The 25,186-nt window shown below is 32.4% G+C and overlaps 1 protein-coding gene across 1 annotated transcript; it reads right to left on the bottom strand.

Moving 5' to 3' along the window:
- 5-HT2B (5-hydroxytryptamine receptor 2B) lies at positions 1–24,190 on the bottom strand. Its single transcript, XM_013307908.1, has 8 exons — positions 24,001–24,190; positions 8,562–9,053; positions 5,680–5,782; positions 4,122–4,251; positions 3,796–3,994; positions 3,281–3,404; positions 1,190–1,297; positions 1–998 (listed from the first exon to the last, which is right to left on the bottom strand). Exons 2-8 carry the CDS (start codon positions 8,914–8,916, stop codon positions 98–100), a joined length of 1,920 nt encoding a protein of 639 aa, XP_013163362.1. The 5' UTR covers positions 8,917–9,053; positions 24,001–24,190; the 3' UTR covers positions 1–97.
- Positions 24,191–25,186: the final 996 nt, after the last annotated feature.

Raw genomic sequence — 25,186 nt, 5'->3', positions numbered from 1 at the left:
TCATAGTTCATACGAATTGAGATCGAATATTTCTATTGACTGAGAGCGCGCCAAGGCCGGGGTCAGAAGACGGCCGCACGCGCTCCCAGGGCGCCGGCTACCTCTTAGCTTTACAATACTGACAAAGAAGTACCTTCTTGAAAGCTTGACGAAAAACTTTGTTGAATATCGTATAGAATATAGGATTAACCATCGAACTAGCGTAACCCAACCATAGAACAAAATCAAACACCCAACTCGCAATTCGCTTTTCACAATCCGGACAGATCGCAGGAACCATGTTAAGAATGAAAAATGGCGCCCAAAGTACAACAAATGTGAAGAATACAACACCAAGCACTTTTGTAGCCTTTTGTTCTAAACGTAAAATTCTTCCGTGTCTAGATGAGTTCCTTGATATGACGCTTGAATTTCTCGAGTGATGTGTCCTAGGTGTTTGTCGCTGAGGACTAGGGTTGACAGATTGCTGAGCCCTAGTGCTTGATCTTTGCGGTCGAATATTTCTAATTGGAGTAGATAGTGTTGTTCTTGCACCGCCAATACTAGATCCACGTCGGAATCTTCTAGCTTCCTCCCAGGTGACCATAGATGAGGCACCGCGACTGGATCGTCTGAAGACGGGTGTACATGGATCATCAGGTTTTACGTTGCCATTCCGAGAGAATTCATTGCAGCCGTCAATATCGCTTCCAGATACTATAATAACCTCAGTCGTACGTCTTGGTGGTGTGGAATCACTACCGAAGTATGGACAAGTACAAGGAGGTGGCAGAAGTAGTCCGTCTTCGGAGCTTCTTGATTTCGCAGTTAATGTCGCTGGAGCTAATAGACCATCGTTGCCTTCATCATCTGATGCACTTCTAGGTCTATTTAGAGGAGTGTTCGGATCAACAGTTGCTGAAAGACGTCGTTTTTCTTGTAGCATCGATGAAGGAGAGCTTGAAGAGACGCTCAACGAGCCGGGCGTCAACAATCCTCCTCTGTCAGTTACATTTGTTCTGAAAGATATATTTCTATCAAAATATAATATTATATCAAATTATGTCTACTTGTAATAGTAAGAAGAACAAGTTATAAATATGAAAGTGAATGTAATAGCGGAGTATATGTACATGCGATAGATGTAAATGAAATATAAACAAGCGAACATTAAAATTTTGAGGCAAACCAACAAATGCCAATTATATACCCTCTGAATGAAGCTTTAGTTGCAGCCGAAGCTTCCAATCCACGAGACAGGCGCAACATCTCTGCCCCAAAGTGATGCAGTGCGCTCATGGCTGACGGGGCGGGCTCGCTGTGCAACAACACATATATGGTCACTACACAACGACACACACAGGAACAGGACAGACGATACCCCACAGATAACAAACACAATGTGACATCCTTAAACAACAAAAAAAAATAACAAGTAAAAATGCTACTAACAGCGGACATCATGCGTTTTGAAGTGTGGGCTTTTGGGATAAGATGCGACTTATTAAGGCATTACCAAAGCACGCTTCATAAACATTATATCCACTGTAAATGGCTGAACTCTATGACAGTCATATAAAAGTAAAATACGAAACAAAAACACTATGACGTACATTCTACACATTTCTTTTTGCACCAAGCAAACACTACAGTAGCTTCAGTCTAAAAGCTTTGTCTCCGTACAGTTTACAGTGTTTTAATTCTTTTTCTTTGTTGTTACGTTTTAAACAGTTCTAAGACTTAAAACATACAAAGAGTACTGTAGAAAAATGCGTAAATTAAACAGTTAATATTAAGAACCACGTAAAATGTGGAAATGTTTAATTTTCAATTCTATTAAATATGCATAAAGTTTCTTTTCGGCCATTTCAAAGAGAAAAAGGAAGAAAAAGAAACACGTCGCTTCATATGGAACGAAATGTAAAAGATTCTATTTTAGAAAAGTTAGCTAATTAAAAGTAAAAAGGTAAGTAAAGCTTACTTACCTTTTTACTTTTAATCCTCATTATCAGGGATTATATTTTTGATGAGTTTTAAAACAAAAAAAACTGTAAATTCTTTTTTATTATTAACGTTAACAATAGATTTGACTGGCTTGAAACTGTTATCACATGCACATGCACAATTCATAAATTTATATTACTTTTCATTTCAAAATTTAATTCCTATTTATCTTTAGTTTAAATATATACCATTGTCTCTATATTTTAATACTTTTGTTTAAATTCTATACAATTTTTCATGCACATGCAGATCTAAAATAATTTTAAATTTAATCTTACAAATTATATTAAATGTTTGTAGTATTAATTATTTCTATGGTAACACTGTATTAATTAACTATATCATCATCATCAGCTCACTATACGTCCCTATCGAGGGGCTCGGTCCATACCCTAAGTTAAGGGTGATTAGGTCATAGTCAACCACGCTGGCCCAGTGCGGATTGGTTGACTGCACACATGTCTTTGAATTTCTTCTCAGATATGTGCAGGCTACATCACGATATTTTCCTTCACCGTAAGAATGTCGGATAAATGTACATATGTAAATCGGAAATCGAAAAACACATTGGTACATGGCGGGATTCAAGCCCAGGACCTTCAGATTGCATGTCAAGTGCTTGACCCCTCAGCCACCGACGCTCTGCTCTCCATGTATTTTTAAATTTTAATTAACTACATATAAACCGAAAAATTTACTATAAATTGAAGAAACTATTATTTTATTATTATAAACTAATAAAATGTATTTAAATTATGACAGAATACATTTTTAAAAGAAAATAAAGATTAATTATTAATAATATTTGTCCCAGTTATTCTACTCCAAAATTCATGAACATGAATAATAGTGTCATGTCTGCGGCTTAACACATTAGACCGGAAACCGGAAGTTGTGGGCAAACACATTTGCGTTTACCATGCAATGCCTGGCTTTATAACGATTCGAAGTTAAATCGTTAAAACTTTATCATCGAAAGTTTTGTTTGGATTTTTTAATACACTAAGTTCATTCATAGTATCACAACTATTAATTCTATAATATACAGAAGTTATTATAAAACTAAAAATCTTACTAATAAAGAATACATGTAAGGAAAGATGCACATTTTTAGATATTATTTGTTATTAATTTCTATAGTCGTCATCATATAGTCGTGGGTCTCGAACCTACCCTAACACTATTATGTTTAAACAAAAGACGCTCGGCCACCTTTTGTCGCCGAGCTAGCGTCGCAAAATTACAGCCGTAGGCGGCTCGAGACGCGTGCCTAGTAGCTTAGTAGAAATAGACTTACCTTGTGTCTTGTAGCCAAAGATCTCTTGTGTCTATTGGCGGCAGTTCTGTTTCAGTGGAGGCAGCGGAGTGCTGTGGTGTACCACCTCTGGGTGCCAGAAACCTTCTCCAAGTGCAGCGACGATCTATTAATATAAAAAATTATTTAAAAAAAACAAATGAAAGGAGAAAGAAAAGCAATTAGGGAATGAAACTATTAACAATCAAAACGTAGTATTCGTTTTTTATAAGACGAAAAAAGTCGTAACTATAAAGCAGAGGAATTAATGCGGAAGAATATAGTTCAAAAATGTAAGGCATAAAATACGGTGAAGGAATTGCACAAAAATCGTATTACGAGGAATGGTGCTTCAAAAATGATTATTTGTAATTCACATAAATGTAGGATAAAAATTGAATAATGATGGACTATGCAAAAATAAAAAATCATATTATAATTTATATCTGGCATGATAGTTAAAGCAAAAACGACAATATTATTTTACAGATATATTTTAACTGTCCCTAACAAAATACCGATTGTAGGCGCACCAAGCCAGCCGGTCGCCCAGCCCGGGCCTAGCCCCTTGCGTTGTCTGGCCAGTAGGCGCACTGTCAATGCATACGTCAGAAGCATCACGCCTAGTGGAATGTAGAACGATATCACTGATCCGATCGCTTTGTACAACGGATCCGGTATTTGGCATGAACCACCAATCAACACCGACTCTTCGTTCTGCAAATGAAAACACGATGAACAAATGCATTACTACCTTTAGAAGATAGTGGGTTTTCGTAACATATTTAGAAAAAACTGACGTAAAAAAATTATAGAAATAATTTCAGTATTTATCACCACATACCTTAGAATACATTAAACTTAAAGGTAAACTCATAGCTGTAGATAATATCCATACAAAGACTATCTTAATCGTTACCCTTTTTCTTGTCTTGTTTCTTCCAAATCGCATTGGATATCTTAGTGAAAGGTATCTAAAAAAATATATATCTAATCAGTATTATGAATTTGGACATATTAATATATATTATAAATATTTCTATCACTGTTACCGTGGGCTTCTGTTACCAAATCTCTGTATAAAATATTTATTTTTATTTATTTTTAACAACTGCATTGAATCTATTGTTATTCCTGTCTATCAGCTTTGAAAAAACAGAGATGATATGTTTTAAACGGGTATTTTGACCTTAGAAGCCCACGGTTACATTTTCAACAATAAAATTTTACAATATGAATACCAAGAATGGAGATGGTCTGGAATAATACTATACTAAGTATAAATTATGCGTTACATCGTGCGGCATGTACACTTTTTTTTTGTTTTTTCATATCGAGCGATATGAAAAAAATAAAAGCTATGCGTCTATAGCACGGGATGAAACGTAATGTATTCAAATGTCAATCTCAATTACACTCGCATTCGTATTGCAAATATCTGACAGTTGATTGCGAATCGCATTGAAATATGTGAAACCAAAATTAGCCAACGCCAGAATAGACTAAGGTCGAAAATATTCATAGTGTTTTAATTAACTTTTATGGAAATCATTCACAGAAATATATCGACGTCATGTGTATCAACCCTTACTTATCAATTAAGCAACTCTAAGCTTCAAAAATACGTCTTGATAATGATGTAAAAGCGAAAGTTAAGATGGATGGATGTTTGTTCGAAGGTATCTCCGGGATAGCTCAACGGACCTTGATGAAATTCGGCACAGATCTAGAACATAGTCTGGGAGAACAGATATAGGCTACTTATTAAGTTTGTTTTTAATTCTGTATCGCAGGCAACAGCTAATCAGAATATAAATGACATCATCATCATCATCAGCTCACTATCCGTCCCCACCGAGGGGATCGGAGCCTACCCTAAGTTAAGGGTGATTAGGCCATAGACAATAGTCATAGTCAATAATAAATGACATATCGTTTAGTAATGACAATTTTATCTTTTCACACAAAATAACATAAATGTCCAAACGCTAAAAGATTAGCGTGGTTTGGACACGTTATGCGGAGGGATGATGATGATATAAGCAAAAAAGTAATGAGATTGAATGTGGATGGCTACAAAGGTAGAGGAAGACCAAAAAAAGTATGGAATGACTGTGTGAAAGAGGATATGCGTAAGAAGGGGGTAGACTCGGATATGACGGCTGATAGTGATGTATGGAGGAGTACATACTGTGCCGACCCTCGATAGGGATAAGGGCAGGTTGATGATGACACAAAATAACATAAATAGATACAAAGGTAAAGAAACAAGTGGATTATATAAACGGATATGCGTAAGAAGGTAGTGAATTTCGATATGATAGCTGATAGAGATGAATGGAACCGTAGTAAATTTCTGTAAGGAAAAGAAAAGGACATAAAAACAATATGATTTAGATTACCTGTCCACACTAATCGTGCATAAGTGCATAATAGATGCTGTACATAGGAGAACATCAAGACATATCCACGTCAGACAATACACAGCTGGATAAGGAAAGTAACCTGTAAAATAAAATAACTTTTGATAATAAAACTTAAGTCAACACAAATAAGTCTTAATTTTATTTGACATTTACCAATACATATATAAAGGAAATTTATTGGATAACAAAAAAACAAACGACTTGAGAACCTCCTCCTTTAAGTCAATTAAAAATAAATATGAATGAAATTGAAGAATATTTGATCAAAGCATGTTATGAAACCGAAAACCCTTTCTATTCCTAGTACGTACAATTAGTACGTACTTATTACCAATTCGAATTTTATTTTTAATTCGTACCAAAAGCAAAAATAAATTTTTATTATGAGGTACTGGCCGCTCGGACATAGCCACGCACGACTTCGATTTACATGAGCGACGTTTGTGCTATAATTCTGCTGCGGTTTTAAATGAAATAAATATAGAAATCGGCACTAAAGGTTAAATGATAAATTCTAAGAAATAATGACACAATATACACTAATAGCACAATGAAATCAGACACTAATTGCGATGCCATTTTTCACACCCACATTATGTTGACGCACCCAAAATACTCTTTTACTTTGTACAACTATGAAAATATATTTCAGGGAGATATTTTTTTTATATATCATAAGGTGGCAAACGAGTGAGCGGCCGCCAGCAATCACTGAAATAGTGAAATGACTGTTGCCCATAGACATACTCAATGCATATGCGTTACCCACCTTTAATCGACGGAGGAGAGGATGCACAGAAAGAAAACATATTCCCTTTCCATGCATCCTCTCATCTGGAAAGTCCACTTCCACTTCCCATCCTTTCCTTATAAGAAAAAAGTGGGAAGGGACTGAGGACTAAATTAGGCCTCTGGGACGCACACTCATCAGACGAAACGCGGAATTGCTTCCACTTGACGCCTATCTTCTATGTGGTTGTGATGTGGTTGTGGCCCGGGCGAACCGGGCCAATTAGTGCGAAGATGTTAAAGCGGGCTCTAACACTGTACAAAAATCTACTAAAGGAGCTGATCGCAATAATCAGAAATGATGCTAAGTTATTCAGCTAAATATAATATTTAATAGATACATTCTAAATATATTTTTAAATTATTCTACCATGAAATTAGAATTAAAATAATCAAAGTACTTCAAATTAAGATCTACTTAATTTAATATCATAGATCTGCTAGAACACATAGACTACGTATGAATAAGGAAATTAATAATAGTTGTCATAAGGGAATTCTAAAATTTCCAAAATAAAATCTTTAGACCTTTGTTTGCGATTAGCTACAAACTTTAGATTTTTTTTCTGATGTCTGTGTTCTTCATAGTAATGCATTTTATTTCATTCTATATTTTAATTGTTCTTCTCCATACAAAATGTATTTCGTACTTGTGGTAAGTGCAAATAATTCAACAGCTGTAGTTAATTGCACATTGAGAAATCCCTTGTCCCAATTTTCTCTATTGGATTTGCTGCAGAAGCTTTTTCCTTTCCAATTATCGCGAGATGCAGCTTCATTTTCATTTATTTCTACTTTACATTTTCAGTCAAATTTATGGAAATCGTTTCATTTCTTATCATTAAATATAATAGCCGACCCAGCGGTAAAAGAAAATGTAATTTAAAAACCCCTTTAAGTACTAATAAGCTTGAAAAGAGGCAAGCTATTAAATGAATGAAGAACTAAATCGTTTATTTTGATGATACACTTAAAAACTCTAACTAGAATCTATCTACCCATACTAAATAACGCTACTTATTATGTTATAAAAAAACATTTTGTATTATATTGTTAACATATATTATTGATGTAATTGACATATTGGAGGCGTTCCTTTTTTATTTTACGTATTACATCGAACCTTTGTTTCTTTGACAGGCCCAATAACATTAACTTATACTCAATCTTTTGTAGTATGTTTCTGTACGTGTATTTTATTCGATAACATAAATTGTTAGGCTTCTCTTCTATTTGAATTTGGAACTGAAAATGGGTTTGACTTTTATACTCGACCGCTGTTCTTGATTCAAATTGTAAACCAAACTTTTTATGACTATAATTTAAAAATTAATACCGGCAATATAGAAATATTGCCAGTGTTAATTTTGTTTCAAGATGGTATAAAATATTTTTATTCTTGTCTGAAAATATTTTTAAATTGTAACATTGAAGGAATCGATGCGGCCTTGGCCTTCGACGTTTAAAAGTCTATTTCCTTTTTAGCACAGCCTTCAGTTATATTAGTTCTAAAATTATAAAGTCATGACATAATACAAGACGTGTGACGCAAAATAACAAATTATGAGAAAAGATTGACCTACAAATATGCAATGATTTAGTAACCAAGTATATTTTTATTCTTTACAGCAATTTACAATAAGAAGTAGAATATGATTATTCGAAAGTGTTTTATTGAATAACTAAGAGATATAAATCACTTATGGTCATCATACGACAGTGGTAGACGCCCGCAACAATAACATCTGTGCATGAATTGGGGAACTAGTGAAATATAACGCGAATCATACAGAAGACGGGCGTAAAGTGAAAGTAATTCCGCGTTGCATCTGATGAGCGACGCATCTGCAGATGTTTATGAGCAACGGTCACTTCGTTATTTCAGCGAATTTAGATGACCAATTAATCGTTTGTGACATTAAAAAATAACAAAAAACAGGATTTTTGGAAATAATACCCAATACTTTTTATGTGATTATAAGACAAAAATGTCAAGTCTTCTAAATTAAATAGTAAAGTATAAAAGCAGACAAATAAAGTGTTGAAAATTAGTAACACACATAACTTACCTCTTACAAGGGTTAGTATTCCAAGAGGCATTACAAGAATGGCCACCAATAAATCAGTTATTGCGAGAGACATAAGAAAGTAGTTAGTTACGTTCTGAAGCCGCCTTTCCAAGTAAATAGCTAAGCATACCAAAACATTACCCGCCGCCGTACAAACAACTAGTACTAAAGCAATTAAAGCCCACCAATTGTTGACAGGTTCTTTTTCAATAAACACAGTTACATTATCCAATCCATTAATTTCAGTAATATTATGATCAAGTGAATGATTTCTCGATGTCCAATAGAAATCGTTCGAGTCATATTCATCGAATTGGGACAAAGTGACTCGATTTATGAATTCTAATTCATTCATTGTTGTCTCCGTGGAATTTTACATCTTCTGATTTCATCTTTGATCGTCTTTTTTTATTTCATCTTATTTCGTAAATGTGACAAATGGCGTACGGAGGATCCATTTTATTGTCCATCTCGCCGCGAAGTATTTAATACCTGTAACAATATATTTTTATTTAAGCAATTTAATTTAATTAATCACTCTTTCTGAATCTTTTTACAGGGCGGTAAATGATCATTTTTCAAGATTTTCATCAAACATTTTATAAATTAACAAAAATGTCAAAAAATATTTTTTGATTTTTTATTAACACAGTTTGACGAGAACGTGAAAATTTTGAAAAAAAAAATTTAACCTATGATTGGTATATATCTTTAATATAATTTTACTATTTCTACCAAGAAAAATCTAGTTCATTGTGTTAATAAGTCTCAGATAAATATACGTCTACCGACTAATCCAATACTGATAAAGTAGGAAAAATAAGACCTGCATGTTAATTATTAACGTATTATTAATTAACTCTTGCTACTAACTACATACAAACGTACCGACGTTAGTCAACATCGATCCGACAGCTCGGTATCGCCCACTTGCCTATTGTTGGACTGCGCTGTACATTCGAGTATTTTTACTTTGAAACCATTTATAGTGCACTAAACGCCAATCCAATTCTATTGATTGCCTACACTAGAGTGCCTAACATTTTGTTGCTAAAGATTTTAGTTTAATTGCTGACGTAAATCCTTTTTGTTTTGCTTTATAAATATATTTGGCAACTTTGTTTGTATTTTGTATGATAAATTACAAAAATATTACTTTAATGAACTATTATTATGTACTAACATACATTATATATTCTTGGTATATAAACACAAACTTATTTCAAGCATAATCTGTTACCTTTATTCTTTCAGTAAAGTCGGAAATACCGCCATCTGTTATCGTAAAAAGAAAAATAAAAAACAAAAACAGTGCAATTCCTAAATGGATTTAATTAATTGTCTTTTACTTTCCAAGTTTCATGGCAAGGTGATATTTAAGTTTAACATTAAATCGCGTTGGATTTGCGACAGGTAATCGTTCGTGGCTTATCTTTAGCAGACGTAATTAATGAAAAGTCCGCTACGAAACACTTTGTATCTGTAAAACGAATTACGAATGATGACGTCATTTTCTTAAAAATGCATACTTATGATGAGTTTTTTTTTTATTACAATGTGTAATTTATTTCAGAATGATTAATTTTTTTTTAATGATCATACCATTTTTTTAATAGTTTAGTTACGTAACTTTGTTATTCAATTTTATTTTATCAGAATTGAAAGTTTTAAAACAACAAAATACTTACTAGAACAAGTTTTTACTTAATAAAAAACCGCTCTTTTTGTCTTTGACCTTTGATACTTGAGGAAAATAAAATAAAAAAGATTCCAATTAATGTGATAGAGAAAGTGTTCCTACACTTCTGCTTTAATTATGCGTTCATTTGCATAAAGCCAAACGACCTCTTTTTTCATGATTAACGAGAGACCGTAACCTTGACTTTGTTTTATCGATAAATTCGCTTCCCAGGTATTACCTTGATAATGTCAATGGAACCATAACTTATAGTAAAAGTTGCATTTCTATTGACTAATTTTTGGACTTGCGAACAATCATTTAATTTTCAAAAAAAAGCCCCCTTGCATCTGTTATCTATGAGACTCCGAGGAAGAATACGATTCAAACACCGATCTCTTTTTTTTTTTGGGATTTTTGTCCTTATCGGACATGTCAATCCCATAGTGCCTTTCCTTATAATTTAATAAACGAGCTGGCATAATCGTGTCGCCGCAATTGGAGCCGGGTCTGAGAAAATTGTAAAAAATAGGCCAACATCATTGAAATTAACGTTCAGCTCAGCGAACAGCAGCTCACGCCTGTTTTTCTCACACTCTAACAGCAAGTGTTGGACATCTTCGGGCTTCCTACATGTTTCACAATTAACACCGATCTCTTGTTGGATGGATGGTTTGGAAATTATAACTTTTGGTTCTATTCGATTTTAAACCGCTATCATCAGCACCAAAATGGCGAAAATCAAATAAGCACAAAATACTACGTCTTAAAGTCAGTCCATTTATACAGGTCAATGGATTCAAATCATAGACTACTCGGTAAAATCAATGCAACTGTTAAAGCTACAGAAGTTCATGATGAACGTAGAATCATTTTTTTTTAATATATTCCTGGCCGTCGGACAAAAAGTAAAACACTGAGTGCTTATACTAAACTGCTGTTTGGACAGATGCAAATAAATTCACGGATAAAGTTTTCACATAATTAAAATAACAACTGCAGTTATTTATTTTAACTAGTGGTCGACTGATTGTGAAAATTCAACCATAGTTCATAATGAAATGAGTTTTTTTTAATTTAATTAAAAGTAGTTTTATGCACTTTATATAAACATCGATGTCAAATTCACCATTTGGACCGATTTTCTTAAAAAACGGTACAAATTTTAACTTCACATATTGAAAAAAGTGTATGTTTTTTTTATTTTAAAACTAGCCATCGCCCGCGACTAAAAAAAACTTAATTAGTAGACTATGTGTTCTTCCAGGCTATGTCTTATATCTATTTTAAATTTCTACAGGTTCTCTATAGCCTTTCTGGAGATACCTTCTAACAAACATCCATCCAAGAATTAGCATTTATAATATTGGTATAATTTACTTCAATGCCGATTATTTACACTATCGCTATAATATGTTCTCACTCACCATTTTCTAATTAAACTTCAGCAAGAGTCAAGTGTAAATTGCTATTACGTATGCAGACTGGTGTCAAAGGAATGCGGCGGTGACATTTACGTTCCAATTAATATCTAGGAGCTTTTAACTGTACCGTGTTTGCTCATCGTTATTGACTCCAACTTAATTTGTATTAATGAATATCGGCCAGTACACGGAAACATGGTTAAGGCAGACATTTATAACGTTAGAGATTACTATAAAGTTAGTGAAAACAGCGCTTAATTTTGATAGAATACAACATTTATTAATTCGAGTATATATTTTATCTTGAACGTCAGTGGCTTAGGGGTTAAGCGTTTAACTTATAATCTGCAGGTCCTGGATTCGAATTTCACCATGTATCAAGGGTTTTTGATTTACATATGTACATTAATCCGACGTCCCTATGGGGTTGGAAAACATCATGATGCAACCTACACATATCAAGAAATTCAAAGATATGTGTGAAATAAATCAACCTCGCACTGGGCCAGCGTGGTTGACTATAGTCACTCCTAATTTAGCTGACGATCATTTCATTTGTCTAACATATTTGTCCCTACCCCTCTAGATTATGAGCGTAATGATGGGATTAAAAAAAATATTTATATCATTAGCAAAAAAAGAAAGAAATCGCCCAAGTCATAATAAAAGCCAAGAATTTAAGACTTAATTTGTCTATTGCCATAAAAACTATTTAGTTTTCAAAGGAATTATAAACTAATATATTTAGCCTTTAAAACAAATTTTTCTTTAGACCTTTAGCTAAAAGCCAAAAAAAAAAAGAAATGACAATGCAAACAGTTTTAAAAGCCCGTCTCTTTTTCATTAGCATACTATTAAAGAGGTTTTAGCGTTCTTATAAGATCCCACTGTTTATCTTTATAAAAGAGCCGTTAAATGTAAGGAACATTTTAATGAGAATAACAATGTTTTTCTTGTCTCAAAAATAAATTTACCTCAGTTATTTTACTCAGTTTGAAAGAAGACAAGAAACGTTTATGTGATACCAAAATTTTAACTTGTTACTGTTAAGTATACATTTTTTGTTTTATTAAATGCTAAGAGAATATTCTGATATTTAATAAAAGCCTATTAAGTTTCATAATAATATTGAGATTAAAAAATGAATTGAGGTAGGTTTAATGTTAGATTGTTCTCGAATTGATTTGTAAAATATCAAGGAGATATTTGATAATTGATTTAATCGCCCAGTTTATTTACAATGAGCTTGATCCGATGAAAAACAAATGACGATTTAAATCAGACTGTGAAAAACAAAACAATAGCGCACCAAAAGCCAGATATGACTAAATTTACTAGATATGACACGTCAGCAGTACGCAGTACATTTATTAATTTAGAATTTCAGTAACCGTAGGTTTCTGAAACTAAAATCTCTGTATAAAACATATCGTCATCCCTGTCACTATCTTTAACAAAGCAGAGATAACGATATGTTACTATGGTTTTATTGTTGTTGATTATTTAGGTTTTAGAAACCCACTGTAAGATATGGTCTGAACACAACCAAATGTTGTACTTTGTTACTCGCATCTTATACAGATGATTGCCACTGACATATAACTGTCTCTGTTATTTCAAAGAGAATAAGAGAGATGACAATGTTTTAGTACAGGTGCTTAGAGATTGAAAATCTATAGTTTATTACTGTATTGTGTCGCCGGCATCCATTACGTTATTGGATTATTTCCATGAATAAGCCTGTCCATTTGATTTCGTTACGTAGCTTATTTTAGGATAGTTATTTGTAGTTTATCGAAATAGAAGCTGCAATTTCCAATTTTAGATAAGTCTAATTATATATTTGACTTATTATATTTGATTTGACTCCGTCCACAAGTAATTAAAAAAAATTAATAGTCTATGTGTTCTATATGATTATCTTCTATATGTATGCCAAATATCATCGAGATCCATGCAGCCGTTTTAGAGATATCTTCAAACAAACATCCATCCAAACATTCACATATATGATATTAGAAAGATAATGGTTTTCTTTTGTTCGGTTTAAACAATTAAGTAGATATATTATCGGAAAATGATGCCTTCACCAATTCATTTGCCTTTACAAACTCTTAGTACAATAAAGTATTAGCGGGGTTGTGGTGAAAATCATGACTAAGTGAAAATCATCTTTAAAAAAGGGTCAAACAAAAGCGGCCAAAAATGTATTTCATTAATAAAACCTTAATCAAAAAAAAAAGGAAAATGAGCACAGATGAAGATGAATTGCCAGGAAATATTCCGTAGAAAGTAAGAAGCTCATTAGAAACTTTTTATACATTAAAATGACTAACGACTCTTGAACTGGAATATTTAAAAGCCAAGGATTCATTAGTAGAATAATATGTATTCAATTTATATCTAAGTTGGAATTAGAAATACTAACGATCCCATTGGTGACATTTTTATTAAACTTTACGCAATTCACTTTAGCTTTGTGTCAATCGTTTGCGCAATTGCTTTAAAAATTTTTAAAAAATTTCGCTTCACGTATTTTTGTCGTCTAAAACAATGTTATATTATTACTTTTAGTTTTAAAAACTTGACCTTTGATATAAAAGCAAGCCAGAATGTAATTAAGAAAGGTCAAAAGTATCAAAGTTCCTTACTAAATGCCACCAGACTTACTTTGAAAAAAAGTTAAACAAAACTTAATGTTAAAGAGAACTTATATTTAAATATTGCTTATAAATATCTGGATCTGGAATTACGAGGTATAAAGCATCCAGCCATTAAAGCTTTGGGAAATTTATATCAATAAGATTTTTATGATCTAGAAGCGTTTTAATTATATTGTACTGATTGATCGGTAGACCGATCAGTCCAATGTGAAGAATCCCTTACAATTTGCTGTTTGAATACTTTTTTAAAGAATAATATCACATGGCTCTACATAACATGTCTTTGTAGGAAAAGATAAGACTTAAGTCATGAGAAGTAATCCCAGTTGCGGTAAACTATTCGACTAGATACGACTCGCCTGGGGAAAGAGACCGTAAAATAGCCTCTGAGCGAAGTATATTTCGTTACAGTGACGAAATGTGAAAAAAACTTCCTAAAAATTACATTAGATAAATATTTTCTACTTTTTAACCGACTTGAAAAACGATGTTATCAATTCATTTTTATGTTTTTTTTTCCAAATTTTTTCCTAGTTTTATAATCTGTGGAACAACATTCGTAAACTCTCACTTTTTGTATGAAGTTACAAGTGATTATTTAAAGTGAAGTTATGATAACTTATGTTAACTTAGTTTTAAAAAGAAAGACGAATAAATATTTCTTCTTTAAATTATTTTTAAACTTTATTTTATTTGCGTCAAATTAGCTTCATTACAATGTTAATCGAATAACCAATAAGATATTTGTAAACAACAACTGTTTCTTAATCTAATTCAAATAATATAATTACATGAATCTTCTTTAGCATTAATGCTCGGGGGCTAAAAATTGTGTCGAAATCTCTAATCTAACGTAACCCCTCGCTTCAAGTCGACAGCGTTCGTGCTCGCTGCCTGAAATAACATTTGGATATCATCTAAACCTTTCTTTTACAACGCGATAACTTATTTAAGCTATAAATTACTTTAAAACACACAAATTTAGCTGCAGCTAAAATATAGATTATACCATAAATATTTCTATATTTAATTCATCTTTTCAACTATGTTATAATCATCTCAAAGACTGGCAACGTAACTGCGGTTCCTCTGGTATTACAGATGGGCGTCGATGAACACTTCGGTGTTCATATTAATTGAACTGTAGTGACGTAACTCAGTGTACAACTTTGTAAACAAAATAAAGAGGTCTGTTAGGTATTTCTAAAACAATAAAACCCAAGGCTTCTCAATTAAAGCTTCGTATTCGATGTATTATTAATTACAAATCGAAGCATTACCGCAATTGAAGGTAGTTGGAACAAAAACACATATGGAACATTAGCGACATTGTTCATATCGATCAATACGGCCCAGGCTTGTGGCTATTTATTTATCAAGAATACCGAGACCTACTCTTAATTAACAATTACTATGAAACATTTTTTAATTTCGATGACAGAAACAATGATATTGAAGTGAAACATTTGATCTTTTTTTAATAATTATTATTTCAATTAATATATGTAAAAGACATCTGTGAATTGTTAATTTTAAATTTTAATCTGTGAGTTTTTGTACTGGTGATTAAATAAGTCTTTATGTTTTCTACATTTTTGTAAAATAAAAAAACAACGATTCTAGTATCATGTACCTTACGGGCAGCTTTAAATCTTAGGTATGTAATTATTTTAATAAGCAATTGTAAGGCTTTGGGAACGGCATATGCTTTATTGAACTATCACAGGCTGATAATTGTAAAGAAATTATTAAAAAAACCTACAACACTCCAAGAAAAAAAGTTACCTACATTTCTTAATTAATCAATCCATTTAACCTACCAGTAACAACGCAAAAATAGTACTGTTAGAAATTAATATTTACTACTAGTCGCCAGCATTAACAAACTCAATAAATGTCTAATTTCTATCATTATGTCGATTTAACGCAAACAAATGGTACACAAAAAGAGCACGATAAAAACCGCAATCGTTTCGCCCTTTGAAAGGGGAAAATTGCTAATAATAGAGATAAATTCTAAGGCTGTAATGTAGAGAGATCTGTTAGGTAGAAAGTTACGCTTAAATTGCGTATATGACCATGAAATACTATATTGTTACTTTTTTCGTATACTAATTTGACGTAATGGAGCCAGCGTGTTCATGATTTGGACTTTAATTAACTAGCTAACAACCCTCTAATTCAACTGTAGTAAATCTATAAATATTTAATATATTTTTGTCCACTTTATTAGTTGATATTTGATAATTAAATTGTTTTTAAAATTTCATGTTGAACCTCCTTAAATATACATTACTTTTGTAAACTATATATTAGATTTTACTTTAACTAATTTAACATGACTTCGTCAACACGGTTACGAATTTTACTTTAAAAATACCTTTCAAAACTATATAATAAAATAAGTAATTGTTCATTATATTATTTTTCCCCTTTAGGACAAAATCAAAACATAATCGATTCAACAACAAGATACAGGATTAAAGCTACAGTATATCACAATAAAATGAAAAACAAAAACCCACATACGTAAAAATATAATAATACCAAGATAAACCTTACCCTTCTATCAGTCGAACAAAAATTACAAGTAAATCGATAAATCACTAGATTAAAACTCATGTTATACAAAACGTAGTAAGAAAGCGTATATCGAAAGCACGCTATGGCGTCAAGAAAGCTTCCTCATCCGGTTGTTCTAATTGCTTCGTTTCCGCAGACTTATATTAGTTGTATGTTTACTGCGTCACTGCCAAGAGGCCGCCTTTCTACGAGTATATGTATAAGTTTCTTTTTTACTTCATTCAGAGTATACGTGTTTCGATAGAAATTTACAATTTTTTTTGAGTAAGCTCAGTTTAAGGTAGAGACGTTCCCTCAACTGAGTACCTTATTGCATACAATTATGAAATTTGAATATCAAAAAACACATTAGTATCGGGGGAAGATTAAACCTGGACCTGTTAATTATTATGAATAATATTAAATAGAGTTGGAATTTAGCGCAAATATCTTTGCTATTAAACCCATATAACATAAATGACACTTAATTGATTTTTACTGCTAAAATGAATTAACAGTGTAAATCTACGGAAAAATTACCAAATACACATATAGTTTAAATTTCATCCTTGGATTCCTAGAAATGAGATATTCGCAACGAAGACGTCCTCAGAGAATTGTTGCTGAAATCACCATCTAGGTATGCAAATGTAGACTTAACTTAGAAGACAGCTCTAATTGGTTAGAGAATATACCAATACCTCAGAAACGTACCTAAGTTTAATAGACCTCGATAAATAGATTAATATAGTAGAGTTAAATTTTCTCATTTTCTCGTTTCCCAAAACTGAATCTTACTTTGGTCAAACTATTAGAAATTTAATCTTATTAGATTACATTATAACAAAGATTAATTTAGGTACTTGTGAACGAAAACGTTATGCCTCGGCTACAGTTCCTATTTAAGTCATGCCTACTATCTACATATATATGTACGTCAGGACTTAGTTCTGACCTGAGACTTCAAAGCTTTCGGAGCGATTAGAAGTTAACCTATACACAAACTATAGTTTGCAGTAACAAATATATGTTGTTGTTTGTATTTTTTTTCTTATTTCTAGTCATATTTCTTTTTAATATTATTTTCCTACAGTTATATGTCTGAATATATACTTAATAATTAATTTGACAGTCCCTTTAGGCAAGGTTCCGAAGACACTGGTAGCGTTCTAATTCTTTGTCCGAGGTTACTGCTAGCTCTTAGGTCTCCTGTGATGTCGACTGACCTTCTTGCTATTTCCTAAGGCCTTATAATCACCACTTTCTTACAATTTTTTACGAAAACAACTGATGTATTTTAAAACAAAATGAACAGTTATATCACTCTTGAATAAAATGCAAATGAATTCGTTTCGTAGAATGAAATCCTATTTGCTTATTCATATCTAAATTGCCAATTTTTGTGGTCTTAGAATTACTTTAATATTGTTATTGTAAAATAAACATAAATTACTGATAATGAGGCAAATATCAATTTATTAAATTAAAAAAAAAACATCTCTCTGCTCTTTTCTCTATGGCAGGATATTACTACTTGATTTGAAATAATGATAAAGATTGTGCCAAAGATACATACAAAGTAATCTTACTTATATTATAAATATGAATGTTTGGATGTATGGATGGATAGTTAGACGATATCTTCAGATCTGCTTAAAAGATCTCGCTGAAATTTGGCAAGATGAAGAACATAGTCTAGAAGAACACATAGGCTACTGATTTAGTGTTTTGTTATTCTGCACGGACAAATCGCGTGCGACAGCTAGTAATATTTAATGTTCTATATAAATTATGCATGAATTGTAATCAATATGATGAAAACAATATAATGGTTTTATCAGATCAGTAATTTTAATGCATATGTTGAGTTGGCGGTTAAATTACAAACACGATTTATCTAGATATTTGATTTTGATAATGAGCTCTAAATTAAATGTTAATGATATTAATTGTGGTCAGGCAACGGTTGGATTGCTAGATAAACATTGTAAATTAATTAAAGTTTACAATAATAGATATATTTTATAGGGTAACATTTATTTAAATATTAGCTGTCGCGCGGAATTATTATATACAAAAACGATTAAAACACGCTTAAAGCGAAACGCGGAATTGCTTCCACTTCACGTCTGTGTTCCGTGTGGTCGCGGTATTTCACCGCGAAACCGGTGAAATACCACGATTGGCCCGCCAATTCGTGCGAAGATATTAAAGCGGGCTCTACCACTCTATGTGTTCTTCTAATAGACTATGTTCTACATTTATGCCAAATTTCAGCGAGATCCATGCAGCCGTTCTGGAGATACCTTCTACCAAACATCCATCCATCCAAACATTTGAATTTATAATATTAGTAAGTAATTTCAGCCAATAGCAAAATTATTTTATTACGTTACAGGTAACGTTTATTTTTATCCGAATACTACGAATATTTTGTGTTACTTAAACTTATTTTTCAACTTAAGGTACACATAATTTTCGGTTAATATGTTGTCGTAAAATTTCAATATTTATTATAATTCATAGTGTCAAATAATAGGTATACTTATAAATTAACGAATTTCGAAGTTTTACAGTTACATCATTCGTTACTAATTATAAATAGTTCTATCAAAACTTGAGTTTGAAACCTAATGAATGTCTAGATGCATTATAACATCAAACTTGCTTATTCAGCGGAAATCGATTCCTCGTTTGCCACTGGCAGCTAGTGACGTAATCGCTTTTGAGGTAGGGTGCTACTATAAACGTGTCATTATTCAAAGTAATAGAATAAATTATTTAAAAAGATATTCAAGTGCAAATTAAAAAAAAAACTTTATTATATACAGATTAGATTGAAACATGTAATAAAATTTGCGTTTGAAACAATGCACATTTACGAGCAGACTTAATTTATTTATGCAATAATTATATTCTTATTATCATTTTTTTTATATTTTAAGGTGGCAACCGAGCGAGCGGCCGCCTGAAATCGCCGAAATAGCGAAGCGACCGTTGAAAATTCTGTGCAAGTTTACATCATGTCCAATTCAAAACTGTTAAACTCTTCCAAACGGTAACACAAACGTTTTGAGTCAAAAATTATGGGACACGAAACAGAGTTCTATGTTAGAAAAAGCTAAAGTAAACAAACATAAAATAATATCTTCATCATTCATTCCGAATTCTAGAGCAGTGTAGTACTAAAAAGTTGAAGGACTTGCTTATTTCAAAGAGAATCGCAACTACTTCCACCTAAAATCTCAGTATACCTATGTTGTAATATCCTTAGGGACTGACTACCTAGAAAACCTAGATCACACTTTTTACACTAACATAAGATAAAAGTCATTTCTATCTCAGTTAAAGTTACTAGTGTACCAATACTCAAGGGATACTGTACCAGATAATCAGACAGGCATAAAACGTAGACGCCACCAAAGGAATAAATGTATAAATACATAGAAATACTCAAATTATCTAAGCCAAGAGTCCTCTACAAACATGTGATTGCAACACGGCGTAAGAAAATATAATTTAGCTCTTAATATGTATGTAATACTAGCTGTGGCCCGCGACTCCGTCCGCGCGGAATTAGAGAAAACCTTTATAAGTAACCTAGGTGTTCTTCCAGACTATGTTCTACATCTGTGTCCAATTTCTTCGAGATCTGTTAAGCCAAACTGACATATGAAACACGGCTAAACACTCACGTATATACGTCCGGTGGCGGCACCGACTAGTTTCGAGCCCATCGGGGGCTCTTCATCAGGATGAGTGGTACTGGTATTATTTCGTAGTCGCTCACTGAGTGTTTAGCCGTGTTTTATATATCAGTTTAGTATAATGTCTCACGAAAGTTTGAGTAATCTGTTAAGCCGTTTCCGAGATATCTTTAAAGAAACATTCACCCATCATTTAAACATTCGAATTTATAACATTAGTAATTTGAATGTAGGCAATTCATGTTATTGCCACACATTATATGGAAACTTTCTTGCAATTGCGTATATTGTGTAACTATATTGGTATGGAATATATCATTACTGTTTTTTCTATAGAATAACAAAATTTATAAGTTTAAACTTTTTAATGTAATTTGATAATAGGTTTTTATGTGAATAAACTTTTAATTACTTATGTTACTTTTTGGAAACATTCTATATGAAATCTTTCTTACCCTTTTTCTTATAAGGAAAGGATGGGAAGTGGAAGTGGACTTTTCGGATGAATGGAAAGAGAAAATATTTTCTTTCTGTGCATCCTCTCCTCCGTCGATTAAAGGTAGGCAACGTATATGCAATTGCGTATGTCTATGGGCAACGGTCAATTTGCTATTTCAGCGATTACAGATGGCTCGCTCGTTTGCCACCTTATGATATATAACAACAATGTTTCAAATGTTGTATGTATATTTTAAGCTATTAAAAATATTATTACTAAGCAACTCATATCTGTAAAATGAATACAAAGTTAAGTAACAAGTGACAATCATGTTACAGAATAATCCTACATATTTAAAACATCATTTATAAAATGTGTTACAAATAAACATTTTAATTCCAATGTCAAAGTAACATTTAGACATAATTGTGAGCAGAGAAACGGCACACGGGTTCGTAATCCGGAGGGTTGTTACGATCCCTAGTATTAGGCCTCTAACTAAGGATGGATTAGGCAAATACGTTATACTAGCCTCAATTTCTGACCGTCGAATTGGACTGGAGATCATAAAGTCTTATTACACCAATGAAATAGATAACTGCTTTCTTATATATAAAGATAAATAAATCTTATTAAAATACATAACTTGCAAAGGTTTAAATAGAAACAATTGAAACACGATAATCAAAACTCAAAATCGATAACACGATAGTTAAAAAAAATAAAATGTGAGCGTCGATTGTTCAGGGGTTAAGCACTTGACTACAATCTGCAAGTCGTATGTTCGAATAACGCCATGTTTTTTATTTTGAATTTACATAGGTATTATATATTTATCTGACGTTTTTGAGATGAAGGAACACATCGTGATGCACATATCAGTTATGATAAGATAACAAAGATATCTGTGATGTCAACTCCACCCTACCTCCCCTCATTCGGTAGCTGATGATGAAATATAATAATGGTGTTTGATCGTAATAACTATTTTCAACAGACGGAAAGCACGTGAAAGAAAATGTAACATTTAGAATCTAATAAAGTTTATTGGAGTAGCAATTCGTACCAGACACGAGGTAATCGGTAATCGGATTGAAGGTAAGATTAGTCATCTTTACTGATTAATCTCCATAACAAAACAATAAAAGCTATTGTTAAGTTTTCAAAAAATATATATGCTATTATAATTTTAAGCTGAATAAGTTATCGGTCTATGTAAGGCTTGTGGTAATGTAAACCGAGCTGCAAACTTACAAGTTTTCCCAAGTAAAGGTTTTAGTTACAAGGGTGAAGAACATCTACATTTATGTAGCATATATATTTAAGTAAAACGCACCTAAAAAGTTTATAATTCTACTTTAAAATCTTTAATATAACTAAAAGAGCAATTTTTATAGACATCCTGTATCCTATCTCCTTTTTGTAATCTTATACTGACTTATATCCACCTTGAAGACATGAATTAGGAATGGAAAGAAATAGTTTAGGCATTTACTGGTTTTTCTCGCCTTGCGACAGAGAAAGGCATGATTGCAAACACGAAATTTTACTATATAAATGCGGTGTATCGGTTGATCGGCCCAATGGGATACCACATAAATGACGCGTCTCGTAAGTTACAATTTTTACGTCGTCTGTGATTATTTCTGCGATTTTTGAAACTTCAAAATACTCATCAATATCAATAGCATAATAAAACGGCTACTTCGCTATTTCAGCGATTTCAGGTGGCCGCTCGCTCGTTTGCCAACTTTTGATATAAAAAAAAAAACGAAGGGTAAACGGGGGATAGAAATTTTTTTGATCATAATAAGATTGATACCAAATAATATGTGTTAAAATAATTGAAAGAACCAAAAAATATTACCAGTCTTCAGATTTTGGAACAAACAATACTTATATCTAACTAATCTCGCTGTTGGCCATTTTTTTTATTCCATAAGGTGGCAAACGAGCGAGCAGCCACCTGAAATCGCCGAAATAGCGAAGTGACCGTTGCCCATAGACATACGCAATTTCATATGTGTTGCCTGCCTTTAATCGACGGAGGAGAGGATGCACAGAAAGCAAATATTTTCCTTTTCCATGCATCCTCTCATCCAGAAAATTCACTTCTACTTCCCTTCCTTTCCTTAAGAAAAAGGGGTGGGAAGGGAAAGAGGACTAAGTTAGGCCTCAGGGATGCACACTCATCAGACGAAACGCGGAATTGCTTCCACTTCACGCCTGTCTTCTGTGTGGTCGTGGTATTTCACCGGGCGAGCCGGGTCAATTCGTGCGAAGATGTTAAAGCGGGCTCTACCACTGTTAAAGTGCCATAGCCATAGCCTGGAAGAACACATTAGTTACTTACAACTTAAGTCTGCCGGGTGACAGCTTTTGTAAAAAATAATAATGGATAATAACTGCACTTCGTATCTATATGAAGAGTCGATTTAGAGCTATAACTCGTTTATAGTCAGGAGAATAACAATGTTACGATGCTTTTACGTTACGATGAGCCAGTTATATCCACGAGCGAACAAAGGTAATTAATTAAGATTATTGGTAAGAACATGAAAGATGTCGTAAAGGTTTTATTAACATAATTCTCGTTGCAAATATCTCAAACTTAAAAGCTTAACAAAGGAATGAGACTATTAATATGTTTAATAAAATTAACATTAAGTAACATTTCATTTTTTTATTACACAAATATATCTTTCTTAGTTAAGAGCTAAATGTAATAAATGAACAGTCCTTTTCAATTATAAAATTTGAAAGGTAAAGGTATCATGGTTGTCTCAAAATGTCGCTATAATAATAAAAAAAACAAACACAGTAACATATTCACTCAAAATGAGAATAAAATTTATAAAAGCGACAACATGGAGGTTTTGACAAACATATCGCCATTTATATTTAATAAATTATTAATATTACAAAGATATTGTTAAACTATATTATAACAGTAAAGACAAACATACCATTCTCTTATACATATCTCGTCAGTACTTCAGTGAAGGTCCACAAAAAACACAAAACTCAACTTTTATTTTATATCAAAATTAAATGTAAAACAATATGTAAATTACACCACGTTTACTTACTAATAACTTTACATTAACGTTGGGAAAAAAAAGTTCTTTTACCGAAAGTGCGAAGGCTCGCAGCAAAGAAAGCGTGCGTACCCGACGACGGTCGCCGCTGAATGGAGCACCTGTTGGCGGAGCCTCACTCACACAGCCCCCCCGGTGCAGTGTTATATATTAATTAAAGTTCCATCGGACATTACAGCTTTCATATTTCTTATCAATGTTTCGTATTTAATACGCGTAAATAAGTCGCGATCGCTTCGTCCATTTAAAAGATTTTTTTTCAGATATCTTTAATAGCATATGAAAATATTATAAATGCGAATGTTTATCTCCGGAACGGCTTAACGGATCTTGATGACATTTGGCACAAATGTAGAACATAGTGTGGAAGAACACATAGACTAATTTATTTTTATTTTTTTAAATCCGCGCGGACGGAGTCGCGAGCAACAGCTAGTATAAGTATATTTTATGAAAAACAAATGTATATCGTTTTATATATATTTAAATATGTTCTTTAATTGTGGCTTAAAATGTATGGACATTTTTTGCAGGATTGTGGATCCATTAGAAAAGCTTTAAGACTCAAAGAGTCAATACATGTGTAGTATAAAAAACATTCCCTGTTTCTGGCGAATGTATTTTCAGATCAGAAGAATAATTTAACTGACGTTATTTACGATTCCTTTTTACTCCAAATCTACTCGACTTCCTCCTTAAAATACTTGTACCTTGCTACCTAATAATGAATTATTTTTCTCATGTACAGCATAACTATAAAAGACTGTTAATTGATTAAGAATCAAACTCAAGATTAGATTAAATTAGAACAATTCAAAAATTAAAAATAAAAAACAATTTTATGTCCACACAGAAAGCTTTTGTGACCGTCTTTTGTTTATTCATCCAAAATATAAAGTTCAAAGTCCTTGATACGATAGACTGTCAAATAATATCCTAAAATAGTTTGGTAAAAGACGAAAATAAAGCCAATGACGCAAACAAAACCCTCGAGGCACTAATTACCGTAAGAAAGTTGATTGAAAACATTTAACGCAAATTAGAGTGGGCTATT

Source organism: Papilio xuthus, unplaced genomic scaffold (genome assembly GCF_000836235.2).
Source record: "Papilio xuthus unplaced genomic scaffold, Pxut_1.1 DF828037.1, whole genome shotgun sequence".
Classification (NCBI taxonomy): Eukaryota; Metazoa; Arthropoda; class Insecta; order Lepidoptera; family Papilionidae; genus Papilio; species Papilio xuthus.
This window is presented reverse-complemented; position numbering and strand designations above follow the sequence as displayed.